This window comes from Panulirus ornatus, chromosome 42, assembly GCF_036320965.1.
Source record: "Panulirus ornatus isolate Po-2019 chromosome 42, ASM3632096v1, whole genome shotgun sequence".
Lineage (NCBI taxonomy): Eukaryota > Metazoa > Arthropoda > Malacostraca > Decapoda > Palinuridae > Panulirus > Panulirus ornatus.
In genome coordinates this window covers 24822775-24843377 of record NC_092265.1, presented here as the reverse complement: position 1 = coordinate 24843377, position 20603 = coordinate 24822775, and the positions used below count along the sequence as shown (strand labels likewise).

The 20603-nt window shown below is 45.7% G+C and overlaps 1 protein-coding gene across 3 annotated transcripts in view; it reads left to right on the top strand.

Moving 5' to 3' along the window:
• Nucleotides 1-20603, top strand: part of LOC139761989 (uncharacterized) — a 209179-nt gene that overhangs the window by 59670 nt on the left and 128906 nt on the right. For 2 of the 3 annotated variants that reach the window (XM_071686764.1, XM_071686765.1), the window contains exon 3: nucleotides 18741-18773. The exons of the other annotated variant lie outside the window; for it this stretch is intronic. In XM_071686764.1, coding sequence (XP_071542865.1) covers nucleotides 18741-18773 — 33 coding nt within the window. The remainder of the gene's footprint in view (nucleotides 1-18740; nucleotides 18774-20603) is intronic. 3 annotated transcript variants of the gene reach the window in all.

Genomic DNA, 20603 nt, shown 5'->3' with positions numbered 1-20603 from the left:
TAATCCTATGCATTTTTGAGGCCTTGATTGATGCATGCGCTTTCGTTAAATGGGCGTTTTTTTTTCTTTTCTTTTTTTTCAATTTCTTTACTCGTATGTTTTCCGGGGTCATTAAATGGTGTATGTGCTCTCCTGAAACTGGACGCTTTTTCTGAATTTCTTTCATTTTCGTTAGTATTCTATATATCAGAGTCTTAAGTGTTGCATAAACTCCTCGTTTATAGACAACTACTCAACTATCTTTGTAATGTATATAAGTATCTTATAAGCACGTCCTCCCGCATCGTAACAAGGAACTATGTAAACAAAACCAGTATAGATATAGAATCTGTATCATTGATGAGCAGTGGGGGGAATTCTTAGCCTGTTTATAGTCTAGCCTAACCTAACATGGCCGGCGCTGATGCTGTAGTTTACGTTCTGTTGATTTAATTTACAAAGTAAAAATGGATGAAAGATAGAGAAAACTTTTTTCTTTTAGCAAAGCCCTGATCACATGAAAGTCATATATATTGTCTTGGACAATCGCATGTTTACCAAATGGCGTCCTAGCTACGTCTCTTCGTTGTATGTCAACGGACTATCATATTTCTTTCTTGTATCTTCCCTGATGATGTGATTATTATACGAAAGCGCACTTGGGAACTTATCATGTTTCATTTCCCCATTGTGCATATATATATATATATACATACACCAGGAAGCTGGCCACGTCCGCTGGGTGGGAACGTATGTTATAAATTGTAGTGGTGTTGCGCTTCTGCGTCGGGCGAGTACAGGGCAATTGAGCAATAAGTGTTCGGTGTCGTTCGTCGTGGTAGTTACATCGTTGGCATGAAGGATCTTGGCATAAGTTGAACTGGTGTTTGTAGCAGTGTAGGGGAGGGGAGTATACCGGGCGGCGACTGCAAACTCTGTCTCGTATCTGTCTGGGTAGTATGACGTCTGGATGCATGTGTGTGGCTGACGGAGGTCGTGTTTACGATTGAGAACACTGTGTCTGCTTTGTCACTGTGTGTTTGTTAGGGTAGGGAGATCTGTAAGTACAGGTTGTATGATATATATATATATATATATATATATATATATATATATATATATATATATATATATATATATATATATCCTGAGTCCACGGGGAAAATGAAACACGATCAGTTCCCAAGTGCGCTTTCGTGTAATAATCACATCATCAGGAGAGACACAAGAGAGAAATATAACAGTCAGGTTATATACAACGAATAGACGTAGCTAGGACGTCATTTGGTAAACATGCGATTGTCCAAGATAAACCCACAAGGGAACGGAAAATACGAAGTGTTAAGCGCTTTCGTATAATTACTTAGTCAGGACTGAGTGCAGATAGACAGATCCAGAATATGATACACCAGGCGCCACTGGGCGGAGCAGACGAATGAATTATGAAACAAGTGAAGGGATTAGGGCACAGGTCACCCTCGACGACCTCACATCCCTCACCTTAACCTATGTTCTGGTAAACATATTAATTGTTTTCACTTATGCAATATTTTGATTCATATTGACATCTGTAGTATGTTTGATAAGAGACGATTCAACGATACTTCTATGCATTACTGAGTTATTGGGTATCTGCCTGAGACAGATACCCAATTTATCGACCAACCACTAGGGGTGGATGAACAGCTGGGTTGAGTGTGGGCCGACTGCCGCATCCAGGATTCGAACCTATGCGCTCGATCCTGGGCGGCTCCTGAATGCGTCACGGTCAGGAACGCTAACCGCTACACCACGGAGGTCCATGTAGGCGGTTAGTTGCCGAGCCAAGACCCAGCGATTCATAGCGGGCGATGCTGACCACCGCACCACGGCTGCCCATAAAGTGTGGAGGCGTTGCAGAGGAAGTGGCCGAGTGTGCATGCTAAACAAGACCAAGATAGTGGGAGTGTGAGCAAGGGAAGGTGTCAGTGGCCGAGGAGGGAATACCTGGCCATAGTTGCTGGCCCATCCTCACAGAGCTGCGTACTGTCATGTATGTGGGGGCCGACGTTCGCGTATAATCATTAACAGCAAGAGGAAAATATATATATATATATATATATATATATATATATATATATATATATATATATATATATATATATATATATATATAAGGAAAGTTGAGAGACTTTATGATGAAATGGAAGCATGGAGGGCTGAAGGAGATGGTCAAGAATAAATGAATGGTGGAGTTCTGAGAAGGTGAGGAGGTGAGAGTGTATCGGTTACAGTGAAGGTGACAGGGACTGTGTGTATAGGAATTAAGTGGGGGAGAAGAAGGCATGAAGACAGGGAGAGTTAACTAAGAAGCTTAGGCAGGGCTACCACGTACCGCTCACCACAGGCATGTCTTCCTTGATCTCTCTCTCTCTCTCTCTCTCTCTCTCTCTCTCTCTCTCTCTCTCTCTCTCTCTCTCCTCTCTCTCTCTCTCTCCCCTCGTAACGTGACTGTTAACCTGCCGTTCATCTGGGACTGTTCTTACCCCATTCATCAAGGGATTCTTGTAAGTGTTCCTGTGGGCTGTTACTCTCCGTACAACTGTACGTTCTTCGTCTGTCTGAGCCTTGGATGGTGTTCCCCCAGCCTTCTGTTAAGGCTCCCGTGTATACTTGTTTGTTCCATAGGTCGACTGTGAGGGATGACTGAAGAATGTATCACCATGAATCTTGCTTGTTGACTGTACTGTACTCCAGGTATGTTGTCTCTGACCTCCTCACCTTCGTGACTCGAAGTGTGGAATTTAAGACTGAGTTAGTGAATGGTTGTTTAGTTCCTGATGAGTCATTACGGTATGTAGAGATATTGTTCATGTCGTGTTTGTTAAGGAATGGGGATCCGTAAGTCTAGGTTGACGAAATGGGAAGCAAAAGTAAGCTTTATGTGTCTGCATGTGGGCTGGTGGTTTGTCATGAAGTGGGCTAAGTTGGAGGCGTGTAGTAATGATGCAAGTAACTGGGTGGTGAGGATGATGAGGTGCGTTGGTATAGGAAGTGTTATTTTTCACTGTGCAGGTATTGAATATTTGTGGTTGTTAGGAAGCCGATGATTCATTGAAGTGTTCTGTTTTATGTAGTTTTCAGCTTTCTGATACATCTTTTTAGTAAGGCAGGTGAGGCTTAGGTTAGGGTGGAGCAGATGAACTGTTTGTGAAGTATAGCAAGAGATTCTCACATCTTCTGAGAATGTTTGAGTTTTTTATGGCCTTTGTGTTGATGTTTTTAGCGTGAACGTCTTCTGATTATCTTGTGTGATGCCCAGTATGGCTGGAGTGGCGCTGAGAGGAAGTTGACCGTTTAGGTTGTGAGGTCGCCCGCGTAGGACGGGGGAGTCACGCGAGGTCATTTAGGGAGAGACTGCTTACCTAGGAAATCAGGTGTTCCCTGACTGCAAGTGGTAAGGCCACAAGCCAGAAGTCACCTTCAACGATGGTGCGTCATCCTTAGCGGACGACGAAAGCGTGATCAAGAACCAACCTTATCTCGCTAGAAGAGAGCCTACCTCACCTGCTCCTGCAGGTTAGGTTTCGGTAGAGTAAGTTAAGTTAGCTCAGGGGAAGACGAAGTTAGGGTAAGTTAGGTCAAGTTAGGTTTGCGTGAGAGGGTCTTACATATGGCCGGAGTTAATACAAAATGGTGTCACTGAATTTAATCAGAGATGAACATTTCGTTGTGGTCAATACATTCGTTTCGTATTATGTTAGTCCATATATGACGTATTTTGTGGATGTTAGTACATTAGGTATGTCTACTATTACGTAATTCATCTTCAACATATATCAATGTTTATATAGAGTGATACTGCGTACTTTGTGACCGCTAGCGTTACCGGACTCCACCTGCTCGCTGTTACGATGCGAGTGGAAAGTCTCCAACGACGAGACGACTTAAAAGAGTACAATGCCGTTGAGGAACTTCTCACTAGACAAGGAGTCCATAACTTCCCTGCTACTGATTGCAGCGCATCCTTGATACAAAAAAAAAAGAACTCCCATAAAAAGTGGACCTGGGATATATAGTAGGAATGGATTGGTTAAGATGGTGGCCCACCTGGACGTGGTCCACGGTGGGTTGCCTCGGTCGTGGCCCACTCTCGATGCGACAGCAGGACTCGTTCATATCCATGTTTTAAAGCAGCCTCCTCTTATTTTTTCCTCTTTTTCTAGCAACATTGTTCTATTGCATCCATGGTCCTTCTCCAGTTTTATTCTTCACCAGTCTTGTTCTTCAGTGCTGATGTTCTCCACCAGCATAGTTCCTCAGCGTTATCAACCTTGTTCTTTAACATATTTGTTCTTTACTAGCCTTGTTGTTTACCAGCTTTGTTTTCTTCAGTACACATGTTCTCTACCAGCCCTGTTCTTTTTACCAACATTGTTCTTTCACCAGGGTTGTTCTTCACCAGGGTTGTTCTTCACCAGGGTTGTTCTTCACCAGGGTTGTTCTTCCATCTCATGTTCTCCCGCCATCTGCCTTTACCCTTCCCCTGCCACCTTCCATCACCATCCCAGGACGTCCCGGGTCCTCGTGTACCGGTCCGGGCCACCTCATCATCCCATCATCACCCCATCATATTCTCCCCATCACCTCATCATGTTCTTCCTATCACCCCATCATGTTCTGCCCATCACCCCATCATGTTCTGCCCGTTATCTAATGCACCTGGTCTGGCCTCCTGGTTCGATACCCACCCATCTATGTCCGTGTGTGTGTGTGTGTGTGTGTGTGTGTGTGTGTGTGTGTGTGTGTGTGTGTGTTCACCTGGCTGTCTTTCTCTACCTCTTTTCCTCTCATGCAGGGTCAGCACAGCTACTGCTCTCTCTCTCTCTCTCTCTCTCTCTCTCTCTCTCTCTCTCTCTCTCTCTCTCTCTCTCTCTCTCTCTCTCTCTCTCTCTCTCCGCCCAAGTCATCCAGGCGCGCCACACGTCCTCGTCCTCCCACTCCCCTCCTCCCCCCTTTTGTGGTTCGCCTACATATATTATTGTGGGTTACAACTGCAACAGCCTGAGGAGGGAGGAGGAGTGAGGGGGGGAAGGGCGCGTCCAGCACGGCGTCGGCAGCGCCTCCCTCCTCTACACCAGCAGGGGGACGCCGACCCTGGAGGGGGGTCTCCAGTGTTTATGTACGCGAACACGGACATTGCCGCCCTGAACGCTCAGGTCTGGGGGTGGAGAGAGCCGAGGCCCAAGATGTTCGTTGTTTGTAAACAAGGACACGAACGCCGGGGGGGGGGGGGTTAGGAGAGGTCTAACTTCTCACGCACGAATACAGGTCGAGATGTGGGATGCTTGGGTGGGAACACAGGTTCACAAGTCCAGATGTGGGATGTTTGGGTAGGAACACACACGTTCACAGGTCCAGATGTGGGATGCTTGGGTAGGAACACACAGGTTCACAGGTCCAGATGTGGGATGCTTGGGTAGGAACACAGGTTCACGGGTCGATATATCAAATATTAAGGCACGGGAATCTCAGTTCGAGATGTTGGATGTTAAAGTGCGAGTTTTGAGACGTAGTTCAAATTATTGATTGTTCGTAAGCAAAGCGCGAGACGGAGTGAGGAGTCTGGGGTGTAGCGGAGGAGCCAGGACGGCGTTGATGATGATGATGCAGCAGCAGCAGCAGCTGAACACAACAACACTTGCATTATGACAGATGTGGAGGCAAGGATGGGAGGCGGCAGGTGAGGCCCTGTTTACTGAGAGCCCCTGACCAGCTCTGGGTTATCAGGGCGAGTGGTAGTAGGCCCTGACCTGCTCTGGGTTATTAGGGACGGGGGTAGGAGGCCCTTACATGCCCTAGATGATCAGGGCGAGGGGTAGTAGGCCCTGACCTGCTCTGGGTTATCAGGACTAGGGGTAAATAGGCCCTGGCCTGCCTTAGGTGGAGGGTAGTCGACCCTGACCGGCCCTGGAGGTGCGGTAAGGGAGGAGGGGAGGTGCCCCGAGCAGCTGGGGGTGGCGAGAGGTGATGAAGGTGGTACAGGAAAGACGCCACGGGAAGTCGGTTGGTTGGCTGGGGAGGACGCAAAGGTAGCACGATGGCCACACATGTGGTGGGGGAAGATGATGACGAAAACCAGCAACGGAAAGAGACAACATAGTTCATCAAGAAAGACGTGCGGTGAACGGTACGGGCGGGACACGCCTTCCGTGGCAAAATCTCAGTTTAGTTACTCGCTGGTAGGTAGGTCCCTCTCTCTCTCTCTCTCTCTCTCTCTCTCTCTCTCTCTCTCTCTCTCTCTCTCTCTCTCTCTCTCTCTCTCTCAGGTTATCACCAAGATGTCGCGTAACAGGTAAGACTCAGCCTCTGTTCCTTCGTTTTCCATAAGGTGAGAAAGACCGAAGCTCGCACGATATTACGTAATATTGACGCCTAAGGCTGGTCCACCGTCGGGAATCGAATGGGATTCGAACCCACGTTGTATGTATGCACAGTCCCAGGCCGGATGTTTGAGTCTCATGTAGTGAGATGTGCCACGTAATCGTAGGTCTTGGACGCTATTTTCTTTTCTAAGTGACCAGGTCTTGAGGATATATGAAGTTATATCATCCTAGTTTGAAAATATATCTCGACTACATCTTAGTGTTGCCTGTGAGCGAGGAGGAGACAAGGTGACACGAGTCGAACCAGTAACGAGCCAGTTTCACTGTCGTCAGGACGAGTTATATGACTGGAAGAACTTGGGCCACTGTTTCACTGTGTCAGGGAAAAAGTCACCACCTCACTGCCACACCTCATTGCCCATCCTCACTCCACTGCCCTGCCACACTCCACCGTCTCACCTGACTCCTCCTCCCCCATCTCGCCTCACCGTCCTGCATCATATCCTGCCTCATCGCTACCCTCGACAGCCCTGCCTCACACGCACACACACACACACACACACACACACACACACACACACACACACACACACCTGTACTGGGTCCTCCTCACAGGGGGGTGTGGGGAGAGAGGAAGGACAGAATGAAACATCATGAGGTAAATGAAAGCTAAGGCGATTGGTAGAACGTGTCAGAACCCAAAGGAACCTGTGCATGTTTAGGAGGAGCAAGATGTGTGTTTATGCTGGAGCAGTTTTGATGACGGAGGGGACTGTGTAGTTAGTGGGGGAGGAATTCCCCGCAGACAGGGAGGGGAGGAGGCAGGGAGAAAAATTCGTTCCAAGGGAGAGGATCATTGTGCCGGGTGTATACGGGACAAGGGTGATCCCGGAGACTTCGTCAGAACGTCCTCTAGTGCAAAGGGCGACTGTGGTGAGGAGACGCCAGAACAATGAGACACATCAGGAAACTTTCTTCCAAGACGAGATACCAGAGTTTGGTCCAAGCCAAAAGGGAAGAACATAATGAAATCCCGATTTTGAGAGAAATATGAGTTAGGGAAGGATAAGGGGAAGATGTCCCCGCTCTGTGTGTGTGTGTGTGTGTGTGTGTGTGTGTGTGTGTAGAGAGAGAGAGAGAGAGAGAGAGAGAGAGAGAGAGAGAGAGAGAGATGGATATAGATATGCTTGTGGCCAATTGAAACGACCCTCAAGTCTAGGGGGAGACCCAGTGATGGAGGGGAGTTTTTGGGGCTAATCCTGCGTGACTTACTCGCCTCAGGAGATGTTTGTGGCAGAGTGGAGGAAGGAACTTCATTTCACGGAAGGAGACTTTTGACCCGAAAGCCAAAAGAAAGTATTTGATCTAGGTCTGAAGCTCGTGGACCCACCGACTGTCTGTATGGTTGGACGTTGTGTGGAGCCAACGAACAACAGATTTACAAAGATTAAGTTTCCTAAATTTGTTTTTCCCTGAGTCAGTTTACGTCTTTCGAATCCCTGTAGGTAGACTGACCCGATGCTTGTATCATTCACAGGCGGATTTGATTCACTTCGTCCCACTCCACAACGTTTTGTCAAGTTGATCCATCCTATCCGAAGCTGATTCGATACTTGTATATCGAATCTTTATTAGCTGGTTCGATTCTGTTCGCGTTTATTCCTAAGTTGTATCGACTTGATCCGACCACTCATGAAGCTGATTCATTGCTTGTGTCGAATCCTCGACTTAATCTCGTTCTCCTGTACTTGCCCTGCCGGATGAGACACCAGAAAATCAATTTCCTTCAAGAGCAAACTGTGAGAATTAACCTGTGACTGCCGGCGCTCGAGGCTGCTGAAGACCTGGGGCATAATTACTGATGATGGCTGATGGGATGAGTGAGTCAGGGGACCGAACCCCGCCATGATGGGGGAGTAAGGGAGTCGACCCCATCATCCACCCTCCCCAGGACCGTGCTGGAGGGGTAGTCTATATTGTCCTGACTCGTACAGAGATGTTATAGACTGCTTTCGTCTTGTTGTGAGCTTGAGACGCGGCAAAGCGTCCCTCCCCAGTGTTGATGGCTGATGGCGGTCCTTTAAGCTGGCCGGGTTGTTGGAGGTGTTGGGTCAGGGTTGGAGGTGGTGGGGTTGTGTGGTAGGCTCAGGGTTGGAGGTGGCGGGAGTGTGTGGTAGGCTCAGGGTTGGAGGTGGTGGGGGTGTGTGGTAGGCTCAGGGTTGGAGGTGGTGGGAGTGTGTGGTAGGCTCAGGGTTGGAGGTGGTGGGAGTGTGTGGTAGGCTCAGGGTTGGAGGTGGTGGGAGTGTGTGGTAGGCTCAGGGTTGGAGGTGGTGGGGGTGTGTGGTAGGCTCAGGGTTGGAGGTGGTGGGGGTGTGTGGTAGGCTCAGGGTTGTTGGGATGGCGAGGGAGGAAGGGAGGGAAGGGATGGTAATGGTGAGGGTGTGAGGCAGCACCGGTGGGCTGGGGAACCAGGCGTGACGTCAGTTGTCACTCCTCTCACCAGCAATGAATAAAAAGTTAACGTGCCTCGTCCTTCGGTTCCCCGGCCGGCCGGCCGGCCAGCCAGCCAGCCCCTTCTGTGGTCAGTTAATACCTCGTTGTCTTCACGTCATCGACCCGGGGACCTGGGTGACCCAGGTTAGCGTCAGCCGTTGTCAGGATTACTTCGACGGGGAGAGAGAGCCCCGCCTTCAAGGAGTCCGGCTCCTGAAACTCGAGGCGTCCCACGTTCACCTCACACAGTCGGGCGAGGCCATTTAAGGACACCTGTACGGAGAGAGAGAGAGAGAGAGAGAGAGAGAGAGAGAGAGAGAGAGAGAGAGAGAGAGAGAGTCTCGCCTGTGATATGTATTAGCGTTTTTGTTACTGTTTTCCAGACTCCAGGCAAGTGGTGGGAGGAGGGAATACAGTGCTTGCTTGTCACACGGGATTCTGACCCGTATGGCTCTACGGACCATTGCTTGTCCTGATGATTGCAAGTATTTACGAAAATGACGTGTTCACTGCAGCTGGGGTCACACTCTGCATACATTTTTAGTATTGTTATTATTATTATCATTATTATTATTATTATTATTATTATTATTATTATTATTATTATTATTAATATTTTTTTATTATTATTATTATCATTATTATTATTATTATTATTATTATTATTATTATTATTATTATTATTATTATTAATATTTTTTTATTATTATTATTATCATTATTATTATTATTATTATTATTATTATTATTATTATTATCATTATTATTATTATTATTATTATTATTATTATTGTTGTTGTTGTTGTTGTTGTTGTTGTTGTTATCATTATAAGACCTGAAGGCTGCTTTCATGGGACTGTCTTACCCTCGAGGCTACGCTTCACGCAGGAGCAGGGCAATGTTGGACTCCTGTAGACCAGGGGAAGGTCCGCGTCGATAGTGGCCGTGTTCATCCACTGACGATGATGCAGCCTCGTTATAAGGTCACTTCTCGGTCACCGTGTAACCATTAACAGGCGGAGTCCGGTAACACGCGTAGTCTGTGTGTGTGTGTGTGTGTGCTTACTGTTAATGTGTTACATGGAGAGAGTTGTACACTCGTGTTGCTCCGTCTCTTTATATATATATATATATATATATATATATATATATATATATATATATATATATATATATACATATATATATATATATATATATATATATATATATATATATATATATATATATATATATATATATATATATATACATATATATATATATATATATATATATATATATATATATATATATATATATATATATATATATATATATATATATTTCTGAGTCCACGGGGAAAATGAAACACGAAAAGTTCCCAAGTGCACTTTCGTGTAATAATCGCATCATCAGGGGAGACACAAGAGAGAAATATAAGTCAGTTGATATACATCGAAGAGATGAAGCTACGACGCCATTTGGTAAACATGTGATTGTCCAAAACATACCAAATGGCGTCCTAGCTTCGTCTCTTCGATGTATATCAACTGACTGTTATATTTCTCTCTTGTGTCTCCCCTGATGATGTGATTATTTCACGAAAGTGCACTTGGGAACTTTTCGTGTTTCATTTTCTCCGTGGACTCATAGGAATATCTTGATCACGCGCAAAATTGTGATCCTTTCCAATATATATATATATATATATATATATATATATATATATATATATATATATATATATATATATATATATATATATATATCATGTCTTTACTCTTCTCTATGTACACACACACACACCACAGCCAGCGCCAGGTACCAATTCTATAGTCCTTCCTCTAGGGAGGGATGAACAGCTGGGTGTACTGTGGCCCGGCTGCCGCTACCAGGATTCAAACCTATGCGGGTTTGAATCCCAGGCGGCTCCTGCATGCGTTGACCGTGTGTGTGTGTGTGTGTGTGTGTGTGTGTGTGTGTAACCTAAGTGTAGGTCGCTGTACAAATATAAGCGTGGAACATTGTTGCCAGCAAGCACGGTGAACGACGTATGTGGGAAAGAGATTGTGTGGGACATATTACAAGCATTAGTCAGCCTGCAGGAGTGAGGTTCGTCCAGGGAGAACAATGGCGTTGTATAGTGAGTAATGAGATCGGAATCGTATTGGACAAGGGGAAAGGAACGGACCGGTATGTTGTTGTCCAGCGGGACTTGGGAATGATGTTGGACTTCCAAAAGGGGACATGGAACACCTGCAGTATAAGGAACAGGTGGAATGAAGGAGGTTGTTTGGATGACATGGGGGGAAGTTGGGGTCCAGCTGGGTGTTGTTGATGCTTGTGATCTCGGTTCCTCACTCACTCGACCCACCTCATATCATCATACTCTGCCGTGGTGGAACAACGGATCACATTACGAGTGTCTGCCATCGTCACCTCGAGCGTGGTGGAACAAATACGTGAACTGTTATGGACCCACAAGGACAGGAAAATAATGATTATCTTAGCACGACTCCCTCCTGTCTGCTGCGCGATGAAGGAAGACGCAAAGACGTACGACATCCTGGAGGAAGGGGGTCCTCCAAGGCCGCCGACGGACGGGTAACGCGTCCCTCCAAGCCTCAGTGTAGGTGAGGCGGAGTGACCGGTGGGCGGCGGAGTGCGGCCAAGGGACAGTAGGGCGGACGATGGGAGTGCAGGCGGTGGTATGGGTGTAGCAGCGACGTCATCCGGCCAGCGGACCGCCAGCGAACGTCCAGCCTCGCCAGTACTCGGGCCCGCTCATGCCGTACCCGCTGTCACCCCACTGCCTGGCGTTCCTCCAGAAAGCATTCCAGCGACCATGACGGGCCGAGGGGTACGCCTGCCTGGATGGATGGTTGGGTGCGTGGCTATGGCCGCCGCCAGACCCCAGCTACAGGTCGTCTCGCCCGCGATACGGTGATCACAAGTCGTCTGGAACATGTCCAGGTTCCCACAACAACCCTTATTGCAGGAGGGCAATCTCGCTAGGCGTCCATGTACTGCGTTTTTGCCCCACCTGGATTGAAGGCACATAATGTTACCCTGTAGCTTGATACGGCCCGTAATAACACTGCCAGCCACCATCCCCTGGGGGAGGGAGTGCACGGAGGGTAGGAGGGTTGGCTTGCTGGGGGGAAGAGGAGAGGGGGGAGGGTTGCAAGCGCAGGAAAGGGTCTAAAGGGAGTGTGGAAGGATGTAGAGAGGGAGGGGGAGGAGGACGGAGGAGGGGGAGGGGATAATCAGCCTGGGGAAGCTTACGTAATGACGTATTTCGACCATAGTCACATGTGCCGCTGGGTCCTCCATGGACTCGCTGCTGCAGACACTAAGATCACTCCCTTGTCCAGGTCCTGTGTGTGTGTGTGTGTGTGTGTGGATCGATGGAACGACTCTTTCTGCCGTCCATATAGAGCAGGTAGTGATGACATATTGAGGACGGAGTCGTGGAGGACGAACAAGGTACGGTTGGGGGAGGAAGGCAGCGGCGGTGGTGGTGGTGGTGGTGGCAGCAGCGGCGGTGGTGGTGGTGGTGGTGGTGGTGGTGGTTGAAGGCAAGCGCATCATTTGTAGGGGCGTCACCACGTTCCTCACAGAAGCTCCCCAACGTCTCCGTCCCTCCTTCCCGACCGGCCGACCACCCCCAAGCTCCCCGTATAACTCGCTCGTTCGTCGATGATTACCGCGCCAGCTGCCACGCCCGGCAGACCCTTACAACACTGCTGCTGCTGTTTCTGCTAATGCAGCTCAGGACCCACACCACAACCCGCCTGTTAGGGAAGGTTCCGAAGCCATGACACTGTGTGACAGTTGCTTCGACGATGACACCTGTGACAGTAGATGAGGCGCTGACACCCTCTGCAGCGCCAGTCGTCGACACTGACTCAGTATAGCGTCAGATGAGCCGTTGAAACGCGAGGTGACGCGTCGACACGTACTGTGACATCGCCTTAAACGTAGACACCAACTGTGACGTCCCCTTAAGTGTTAAGACCCCTCTGTCACAACACCTTGCGCGTTGACAACAGTTGAGGCGACGACTCTTTACCGACCTCAGCGTCGACGTTATCCAAGGAGTCGACAGCCACTGTCGACATTACTAGTCGTCGGTACTCACTCTGACATTATCTTTGACGTCATCTCAAGGGTCGATACCTAGCAGACGTGTCAGCTTATGATGTCCTCAGAGCGTGACTTCAGTCGCTGGAGCGTTGAAGTCACCGTGTAACCACTGTTCGGAAGTGATGACTTTTGGGTTGGCTGGCCACCTCCTGCTTCGTCTGTTTTCGTTATTACTGATTTGCTTTGTACGTGGAGGGAGTTCTACACTTGTGGGGTCCCATCTCTTATGTTGTACGGGGAGGGAGTTCTACACCCTTGGGTCCCCATCTCTTGAACTTTATTTGTTATCGTATAACTTTTTAAACTTCTGTAAGCTGTCAGTATTCTCAGTTTCATCACTGTGCTTATTCCATTCATCCACTATTAAGGTATAAAGATACGTCTTTACATCATTTCTCGAACAATTTGCTTTCTTAACTTCATGTTATGTTGTCGTCTGGTTGTTCTATTCTGCATCGTAAAGGTATTGTTGACATTATCATCCTGGTTAAAACCCTAAAGGTTGTAATCAAGTCACCCTTCGCTCTTTTCTCTTGAACACATTTATGGCCCCTAATTTTTCACTGTAAATTGCCATCTCTGTTACCCTCTTCTGAACCGTCTTTGTTAGTTTTTTGTGATTCTTAAGATACGGTGACCAAATCTGAGAAACACATTCTAGTTGTGGCTTCATATTGCTTGCAAACAATATCCAGAATATTTTCTCAGCCATGTACACGAATGCAGTTCTCATATTTGTCAGCAGGCAGTTTGTGTCCTTAACTATTCTTCAGAAGTACAGCTCTTGCAACATTGTCGCCAGTGTCCCTCTCATACATAGAGTCCTGTGGCTTAGAGTGCACTTGCTGGATAAAATTCACATCGAAGTCTTCTCTCAGTCTGTTCTGTTTTCATTATTTTGTATTCATTAGGATGGAATTTCATCAACCATATATCAGACCAACTTTGGAGTTTGTCAAGGTCCCCTTGTAGATTGATGCAGTTATCTTCACTTTTCGTTTCCCACGTGACCTTGGCATCATTTTCATCATATTCAAGTAGGAGTCCAATCCTTCGGCAAGCCATTTCCGCTGATCAGTAAGAGCCATGGACCCAGGACTGAACCCTGCGGCTCGCAACCCTTATTCGGAGCCTTCCTAGGTTGTTCCTTTTTGGGTGGTTTACATTCAGTTCCTTTCTGATTATCTTTTCCAATATTTCATAGAAACTTCTCGATATCCTTTCATAAAGTCAAATATGATATTCACCCTTTTTTTTTTTAACTCTCTTTATCAGTAATCCGGCGACATCTTGAACATTTCAAGTGGTTTGCGATGCGTATCCTCCCCATTCCATCTCTTCAGTGTTGTGACAATTTGCCTACCACTGTGGAAACGCTTCTGAACTTGTTATTTACCTTCTCGCATAATCATACATCATCCTCAACAACTCTTCCCTCTGAATATTTTAGCTTGATCACCTGCTTTTTGATTGAGAATTTACTCCTAGTACATTTGTGGAAAATTCCTGGATTCTCTCCTGCTTTGCTTTTAATATACTTTTCAAAGATCATCTGTTCCTACTCTCATATCCTGCAATATTTGTTCCTTATTCGCTTATACGTATACTTGGAGTGTTGACTATCCTCTCCGCAGTGCATCCAGAAGATCATTCGCCATTTACAACTTTTATCGCACTAAACTTCTCCTTTTTAACCTTTCTCTCTGTATCTGAAGCTCAAGATACCCATGTTCCTACCCCTTCACCGTAGACTTCACACATCCTTCCATTAACTGTGACCTGTGCCATGTCTACTGAACTCTGTTTCCCAATTTAGGTTCGTATGGAAATTTCTTCTGGTCTCTGTAGTTTCCACGATTATGTAAATCCTCTTTGAATGTCCTTCCATTTTTTGTGTCCCATATTAACATATAATCAAACTCAAGCTCTACATGAACACTTTTGCAAATCGTGTGTTATATATGATATTCTCAGTTTCCATGCCACAGTGTGTGAAGATAAGATCTCGTAATGATAGTGTATCATGTCCTACTGATTCTAGTGTGCTCACTGACATGCTGACACAGGCAATTTTCCTGTATACACTAAGAATTTGTGTCTTCTCTCGACTGTCTCTCTTTCTTTAAGAGAATCTAAATTCTCGTCATTTGTCTCCTTGTAACTGAAATCCTCCATCATCAGGACTTTGCCAACTCAAAGACGTGCTTGCTTCACTGCTTCATGTACCATCTTGATTGCTCCTTCACTGTTTACTTTGTGAGTATGTTCTGGTTCATTAAAATAATATAGGTCATGAATTATGAGCACCACTATGCCATTCTTTTAAAGTTTCTCTTCTTATTACATATTGTTTTCAATGGATCGTCTTCCAGTAGTTCCTAAAGTTTAAGTCTGTGTCTTGTTATGAGGGTCAGTCCTCCATTTTAGCCTCCCTCCCTCCTTGCTACCATGTATGCCACTAGACAGAGTAGGTAAGACCGTTCCCCTGTAATAGGCTATGTCTCCACTACTCCAACAACATCAGGTTTGTTTTCCCTGATTCGATCCTTAAACTTCAGGTCTTGTCCACTAACAACTTGTCCATTAGTGTTTATATGAGTTATTTTCAATCTGACATTCCCATCACTTAACATTTCTGACCTCAGTTGAGTTACTGGCGGGGTTGTTCCATCCTCTTGCCTCTTTTAATGTCTCCCGTCTTTTTGCCTTCTGACTGTATTCTTCATTTCTCTCCTGAATACCTTACTGAAATCATTTTTTCATTCAGATTTCTTAACCATATTTGATACCTCCTTGCTGCATAACTTCCTATTGAACATAACCATTTCTGGTCAACCTCATTTGACTTTACATCTGCCAATTTATTTCTTGTTTATCTTATCTCAAAGGCTGTGATTGGCATGTTTTTGTAGCCTCTTAATAATTCTTTAATCAATACATCTTCCTCTACGCCTGTCAAACCTCAAACTTTACCAACTGATCCTAATGTTTGTACAACTTGGTTAACTTCTTATTCCCTGCAGTGTTGATTTGTCAGCCTTCACGTCTCCCAAATGTTACGTAAAGTCTCCAGTTGGTCAACTTGCGCTGGTCGTGAATACTCAACAGACCACATACTCTCTTGATTAATCCGTTTCGTTTAATAAGCCATATTGATATACCTACGACTTCAGCTAATGATTTACCTTATACCTCTGTTTCTGTGTCCCGTTCCCCTACCCAGGTCTCTGTTCCACGGCATTTTTCACTACCCCGTTGTTTCTGTTCAACAGATCCAGCATTTGCTCCTGCTCTGGTCTGGTACAGGTGGTTTCTAGTCTGTGTGTTATGATCTTAACCTTTGGATGTTTTATCTCAAGGACGTCTACAAAAGACCCCCTTCTGACCTCCTCTCCTCTGGCCACATTACCCTCTGAATCCCTTCAGCTGATTCGATTTTGTTATCATATCATCTGATTGCGTATCATGGTTCCCTAATTACATCCTCCATCTATGATGACAGTTTCCATGATCTTTGATTTGATTCCACAAATTCCTCATGTCCTCCTCCGAGTGTTGTAACATCCGATATTGTTTTCCCATAAATTCTGATGATTTTCATAACCTTATGGTTCCCGATGATTCATCCTTCCGTTTCCTCTTTGAAAATCTCACATACATACTGAGCAATGCAGCAGTTACCCTAGTTGACCCTTCCTCCTACCTCCAGTACTCAAGAGCAAAAGCCATTTTTGCCCCAAGAAACTAGGGTCTTTGAGGCCATTTTTGTTGTAACAATATTGTAATACACCTCGTGAGTTCCATGTCATCATGATAGTTATTATTTCATGTATACAAATGGACCCTTATGAAAATATGTCCCAGTGGTGAAAATGCCTTAAGATATGTCCCGGAAAGAGTGACATAATCAACACGTCCTTGAGCCTCCTCCTCCTAAGAGGTCTGGTTACACCAGAAGGTCTGGCAGGGTGGGTACCTACGCCTGACTCCAATTATGATTTGAAATTGTCGCCCAGCTTGGCTTTTGGGCTCATTCTAACGTCGTGTACTAAATAGGTCTCACGTCTTATTTCCCGAAGTCACCTGTGCACTCACACAAGCTTCGAGATCATCAAGCTTAAAGCTAATGAACCAGACAAGTTAACGAATCGTCCAGGAAAATTTTAAGGTTGTTAGAGAAAGGCATGAGAGTCAGTAAAGTTGCCGGATACTAATAAGTCATTTCCCTTTTTTTTTCTTCATACAACTGTTATCTTTCTCTATAGATGTGTTTATTCGTGAAAAATCCCTGTGTTCGATAATCCTTTATTTACATCATATTCTTAGTTAATCATTACGAAAATTTTGAGGTTGTTAGGCAGGGGGTGTCAGTTAGCAAGAGTTGCCTATTGCTGATAAATAATTTGTTTCTGTTTTTCATTCATCTTTGACCCTCCTGCTTCCTTCTTTATTCACTTATCTCTTCCATATGCATCATATTCTTTATCATTCGTCACAAAAAATATCATTAAAGGCGTGTAGCCAACTGTATGTGGCAAGCATCTTGACCATCATCATCAGTACGCCAGCTTGCAATCCCTGACCCCGTCGTAACAGACACGCTGCTCCCACTGGAATAATGGTTTTCACACCAGTTACATTTAGGGGTCCCTGTTCTAGAATCTCTTCCCTCCATTTACATGTACAATTGTGCATGAAGAAGCTGTAGCCCTTTTAAAAGTGGCTCCTGTTTACTGATGCTACTGTTGTGTGTGTGTGTGTGTGTGTGTGTGTGTGTGTGTGTGTATGTGTGTGTGTGTGTGTGTTTGTGTGTGTGTGTGTGTAATCCCTGGCGCCAGGTCGGTTACGCTACTGACCACATATTGATGACCTTTGATAAACATGTGGAAATTCTTAAATATCTAAGTAAGTGAATGTAATATATACCTCTATATATATATATATATATATATATATATATATATATATATATATATATATATATATATATATATATATATATATATATACTTATTTTGATGTACATAAAGTAAATGTAAGTATGAATAGATACACAATAAATATACTTTGTAGAATATTATGGTTAGAGGCGCAGCTGGTGCCCAGTTGTTACCCCACAGTAGACGTAGATGTAGAAAGATTGCTTACATGCTAGGAGGAATGTGGAGGGGTGGGGTCGGGAGTAGCTGGCATAAGGTGGGCCTAGGCTGGCCCTGAGAGGGCTTGCCCTGGGCTTGCTAGGGGGGGCGGGCTGTGTGAAAGACCCCCCTCCCCCCCTCATCCTTGTTCATCCTCTGCTGTCCTCTCCCCCCCCCCCCCCCCCGTCATTAATTGATCTACCAACGTTAAACATATATTTCAACCATTATTTTTTTTCTTTTAATTTGTTCCCCAAACCATCAAAAATATTTTTTTCACAAGAATGTTTCTGATTTTCTGAACTCCGTTGCTTATACAAGCCGTTCTTCCCCCCAACCCTCCCCCTACTTCACTAGCCACCACCCCTCTCCCACATTCCTCTAAGCATATCTAATTCCTATTCTCAATATATTTTTTTTTTGTAAATATTGATATTTGATATTTATTAGTGCTATCATTACCATCATTAGTGTTATTGTTTGCTATAGTGCTAAGTAATTTGCCAATGTCATGATGATGATGATGATGATGATGATGATGTATATACCAAAAAACAAACCCAAGTATATAATTGTAGTGTAGTAGACGTAGTGTGTGTGTGAGTCGGTGTTTTCAATAATGTTATGGGATTTTCAGGGGATGAAGACGGAGCTATGGTCCGGAACGGAGGTCTGTGGACGATGTTTCATGCACTCAGTTTCTTGAGGTCACAGAGGCAGGTTCTTGATTTAGGGGGGGCCCACACACCCCCAGGGCTCACGTCAGGTCCCCTCCCTCCTCCTCTTCCTCCTCCTCCTCCTCCTCCTCGTCCTCATCCCACCTCGACTGATGCAACCCTCGAGCAACTTTGACCAGGGCTCAGGGCTCTCCTAAGGCGTCAGCTCTCTTCTTTCTGTAGCAGACTTCTGACACATGTGACAAGGGCTGCTTCTGACACTCTTGGCATGGGCTTGGGGCTCTCCTAGGACGTCAGCTCTCTCTCTCTCTCTCTCTCTCTCTCTCTCTCTCTCTCTCTCTCTCTCTCTCTCTCTCTCTCTCTCTCTCTCTCTCTCTCTCTGACTGGGTTCTGACACTCCTGACCGAGGGCTCGGGGCTCTCCTAGGGCCGCCAGCTGCTTCTGTGGCAGGCTCCTGACACACTTGTACCTGGACAAGCGACCACCTCTGGGACGCTAGTACCTTCCCTTCCGACACAACCCTCACTGAACACTCGACTTGTGTTCAGTATTCCTTACAAACATGGATGACCGAGGTAATGAGACTATCTGTCATAGCTATTGCCATCTTTCACGAGCTCTGTCTATTAAGGTTTACCTCTTCCTACAAGATGCGTCTTAGAATCTATAGTGACTGTTGAGATAAGTCTTAGTTCATGATCAGGATTCACCTTGGAGTTAGCTTTCACATATGATGCTCTTTACTAACTCTCAAGATTATTGAGGAGTCTGAGTTTCTCATATCTTGCCTTTGTGGAAATATTTTTCTAACTCTTGATATGATTAAGGTCTACATATCATTAAGATAAACTCTTGACTTGATTGAGATAAGCTCTTAACATCATTAAGATAAGCTCTTGATATCACTAAGATATACAGTTATCATCGGTAATCTTGCGTATTTAGAACTCTCATTTCGAGACTCCTTTATTTCGACCTTCTTCCACGACTCTCTGACCTTGGTGCTCAGCACACCATTGGCTCCACAACTCCTAACGATGACGACTTTATCAGCGACTCAGACGGTTGACTTTTGTGCTCAGGACTGGATGAAGGCTTCCAGCATCTGGACCTGTGTTGAGGACTGGAAGGGCCTCCAGCACCTGGACCTGTGTTGAGGACTGGAAGGGCCTCCAGCGCCTGGATCTGCGTCGAGGACTACTGAGGGTTTTCAGCGACTGGACCTATGTTGAAGATTACTGTGGGTTTCCAGCATCCGGACCTGTGTTGAGGACTGGAAGGGCCTCCAGCACCTGGACCTGTGTTGAAGACTACTGATGGTTTCCAGCACCTGGATCTCCGTTGAGAGCTCGTGAGAGCTTCCAACACCTGGGCCTGTTTTGAGGACTGTAAGGATTTCCAGCACCTGGACCTATATTGAGGACCCCCAAAGGCTTCCAGCGCCTGGACTTGTGTTGAGGGCTCCTGGTGGGCTTCTGACACCTGGACCAGTGTTGAGGACTGTAAGGCCTTCCAGCACCTATACATATGTTGAGGACTGTAAGGCCTTCCAGCGCCTGGATCAGTGTTGAGGACTCTGAAGTACTTCTTTTCTGTGTAACTGCTGGACTCTGCTTAGGACTCTGTTCGTTATATGACTGCGTTCATGACTCTGGAATCAACTGCTTGTCTCTTACCTGCACTATATCTTTTCCTCTTACGCAGTAAATCCAGTGAATCTAGACTGTTTTTCCACTTATAGTATTCATTTCTATGTGGGTTTAGCTTTCATTTTGTCGGTAGCAAGACTTGCTTTGTTTAAGCTCCTGGAATTATAGAGTTGA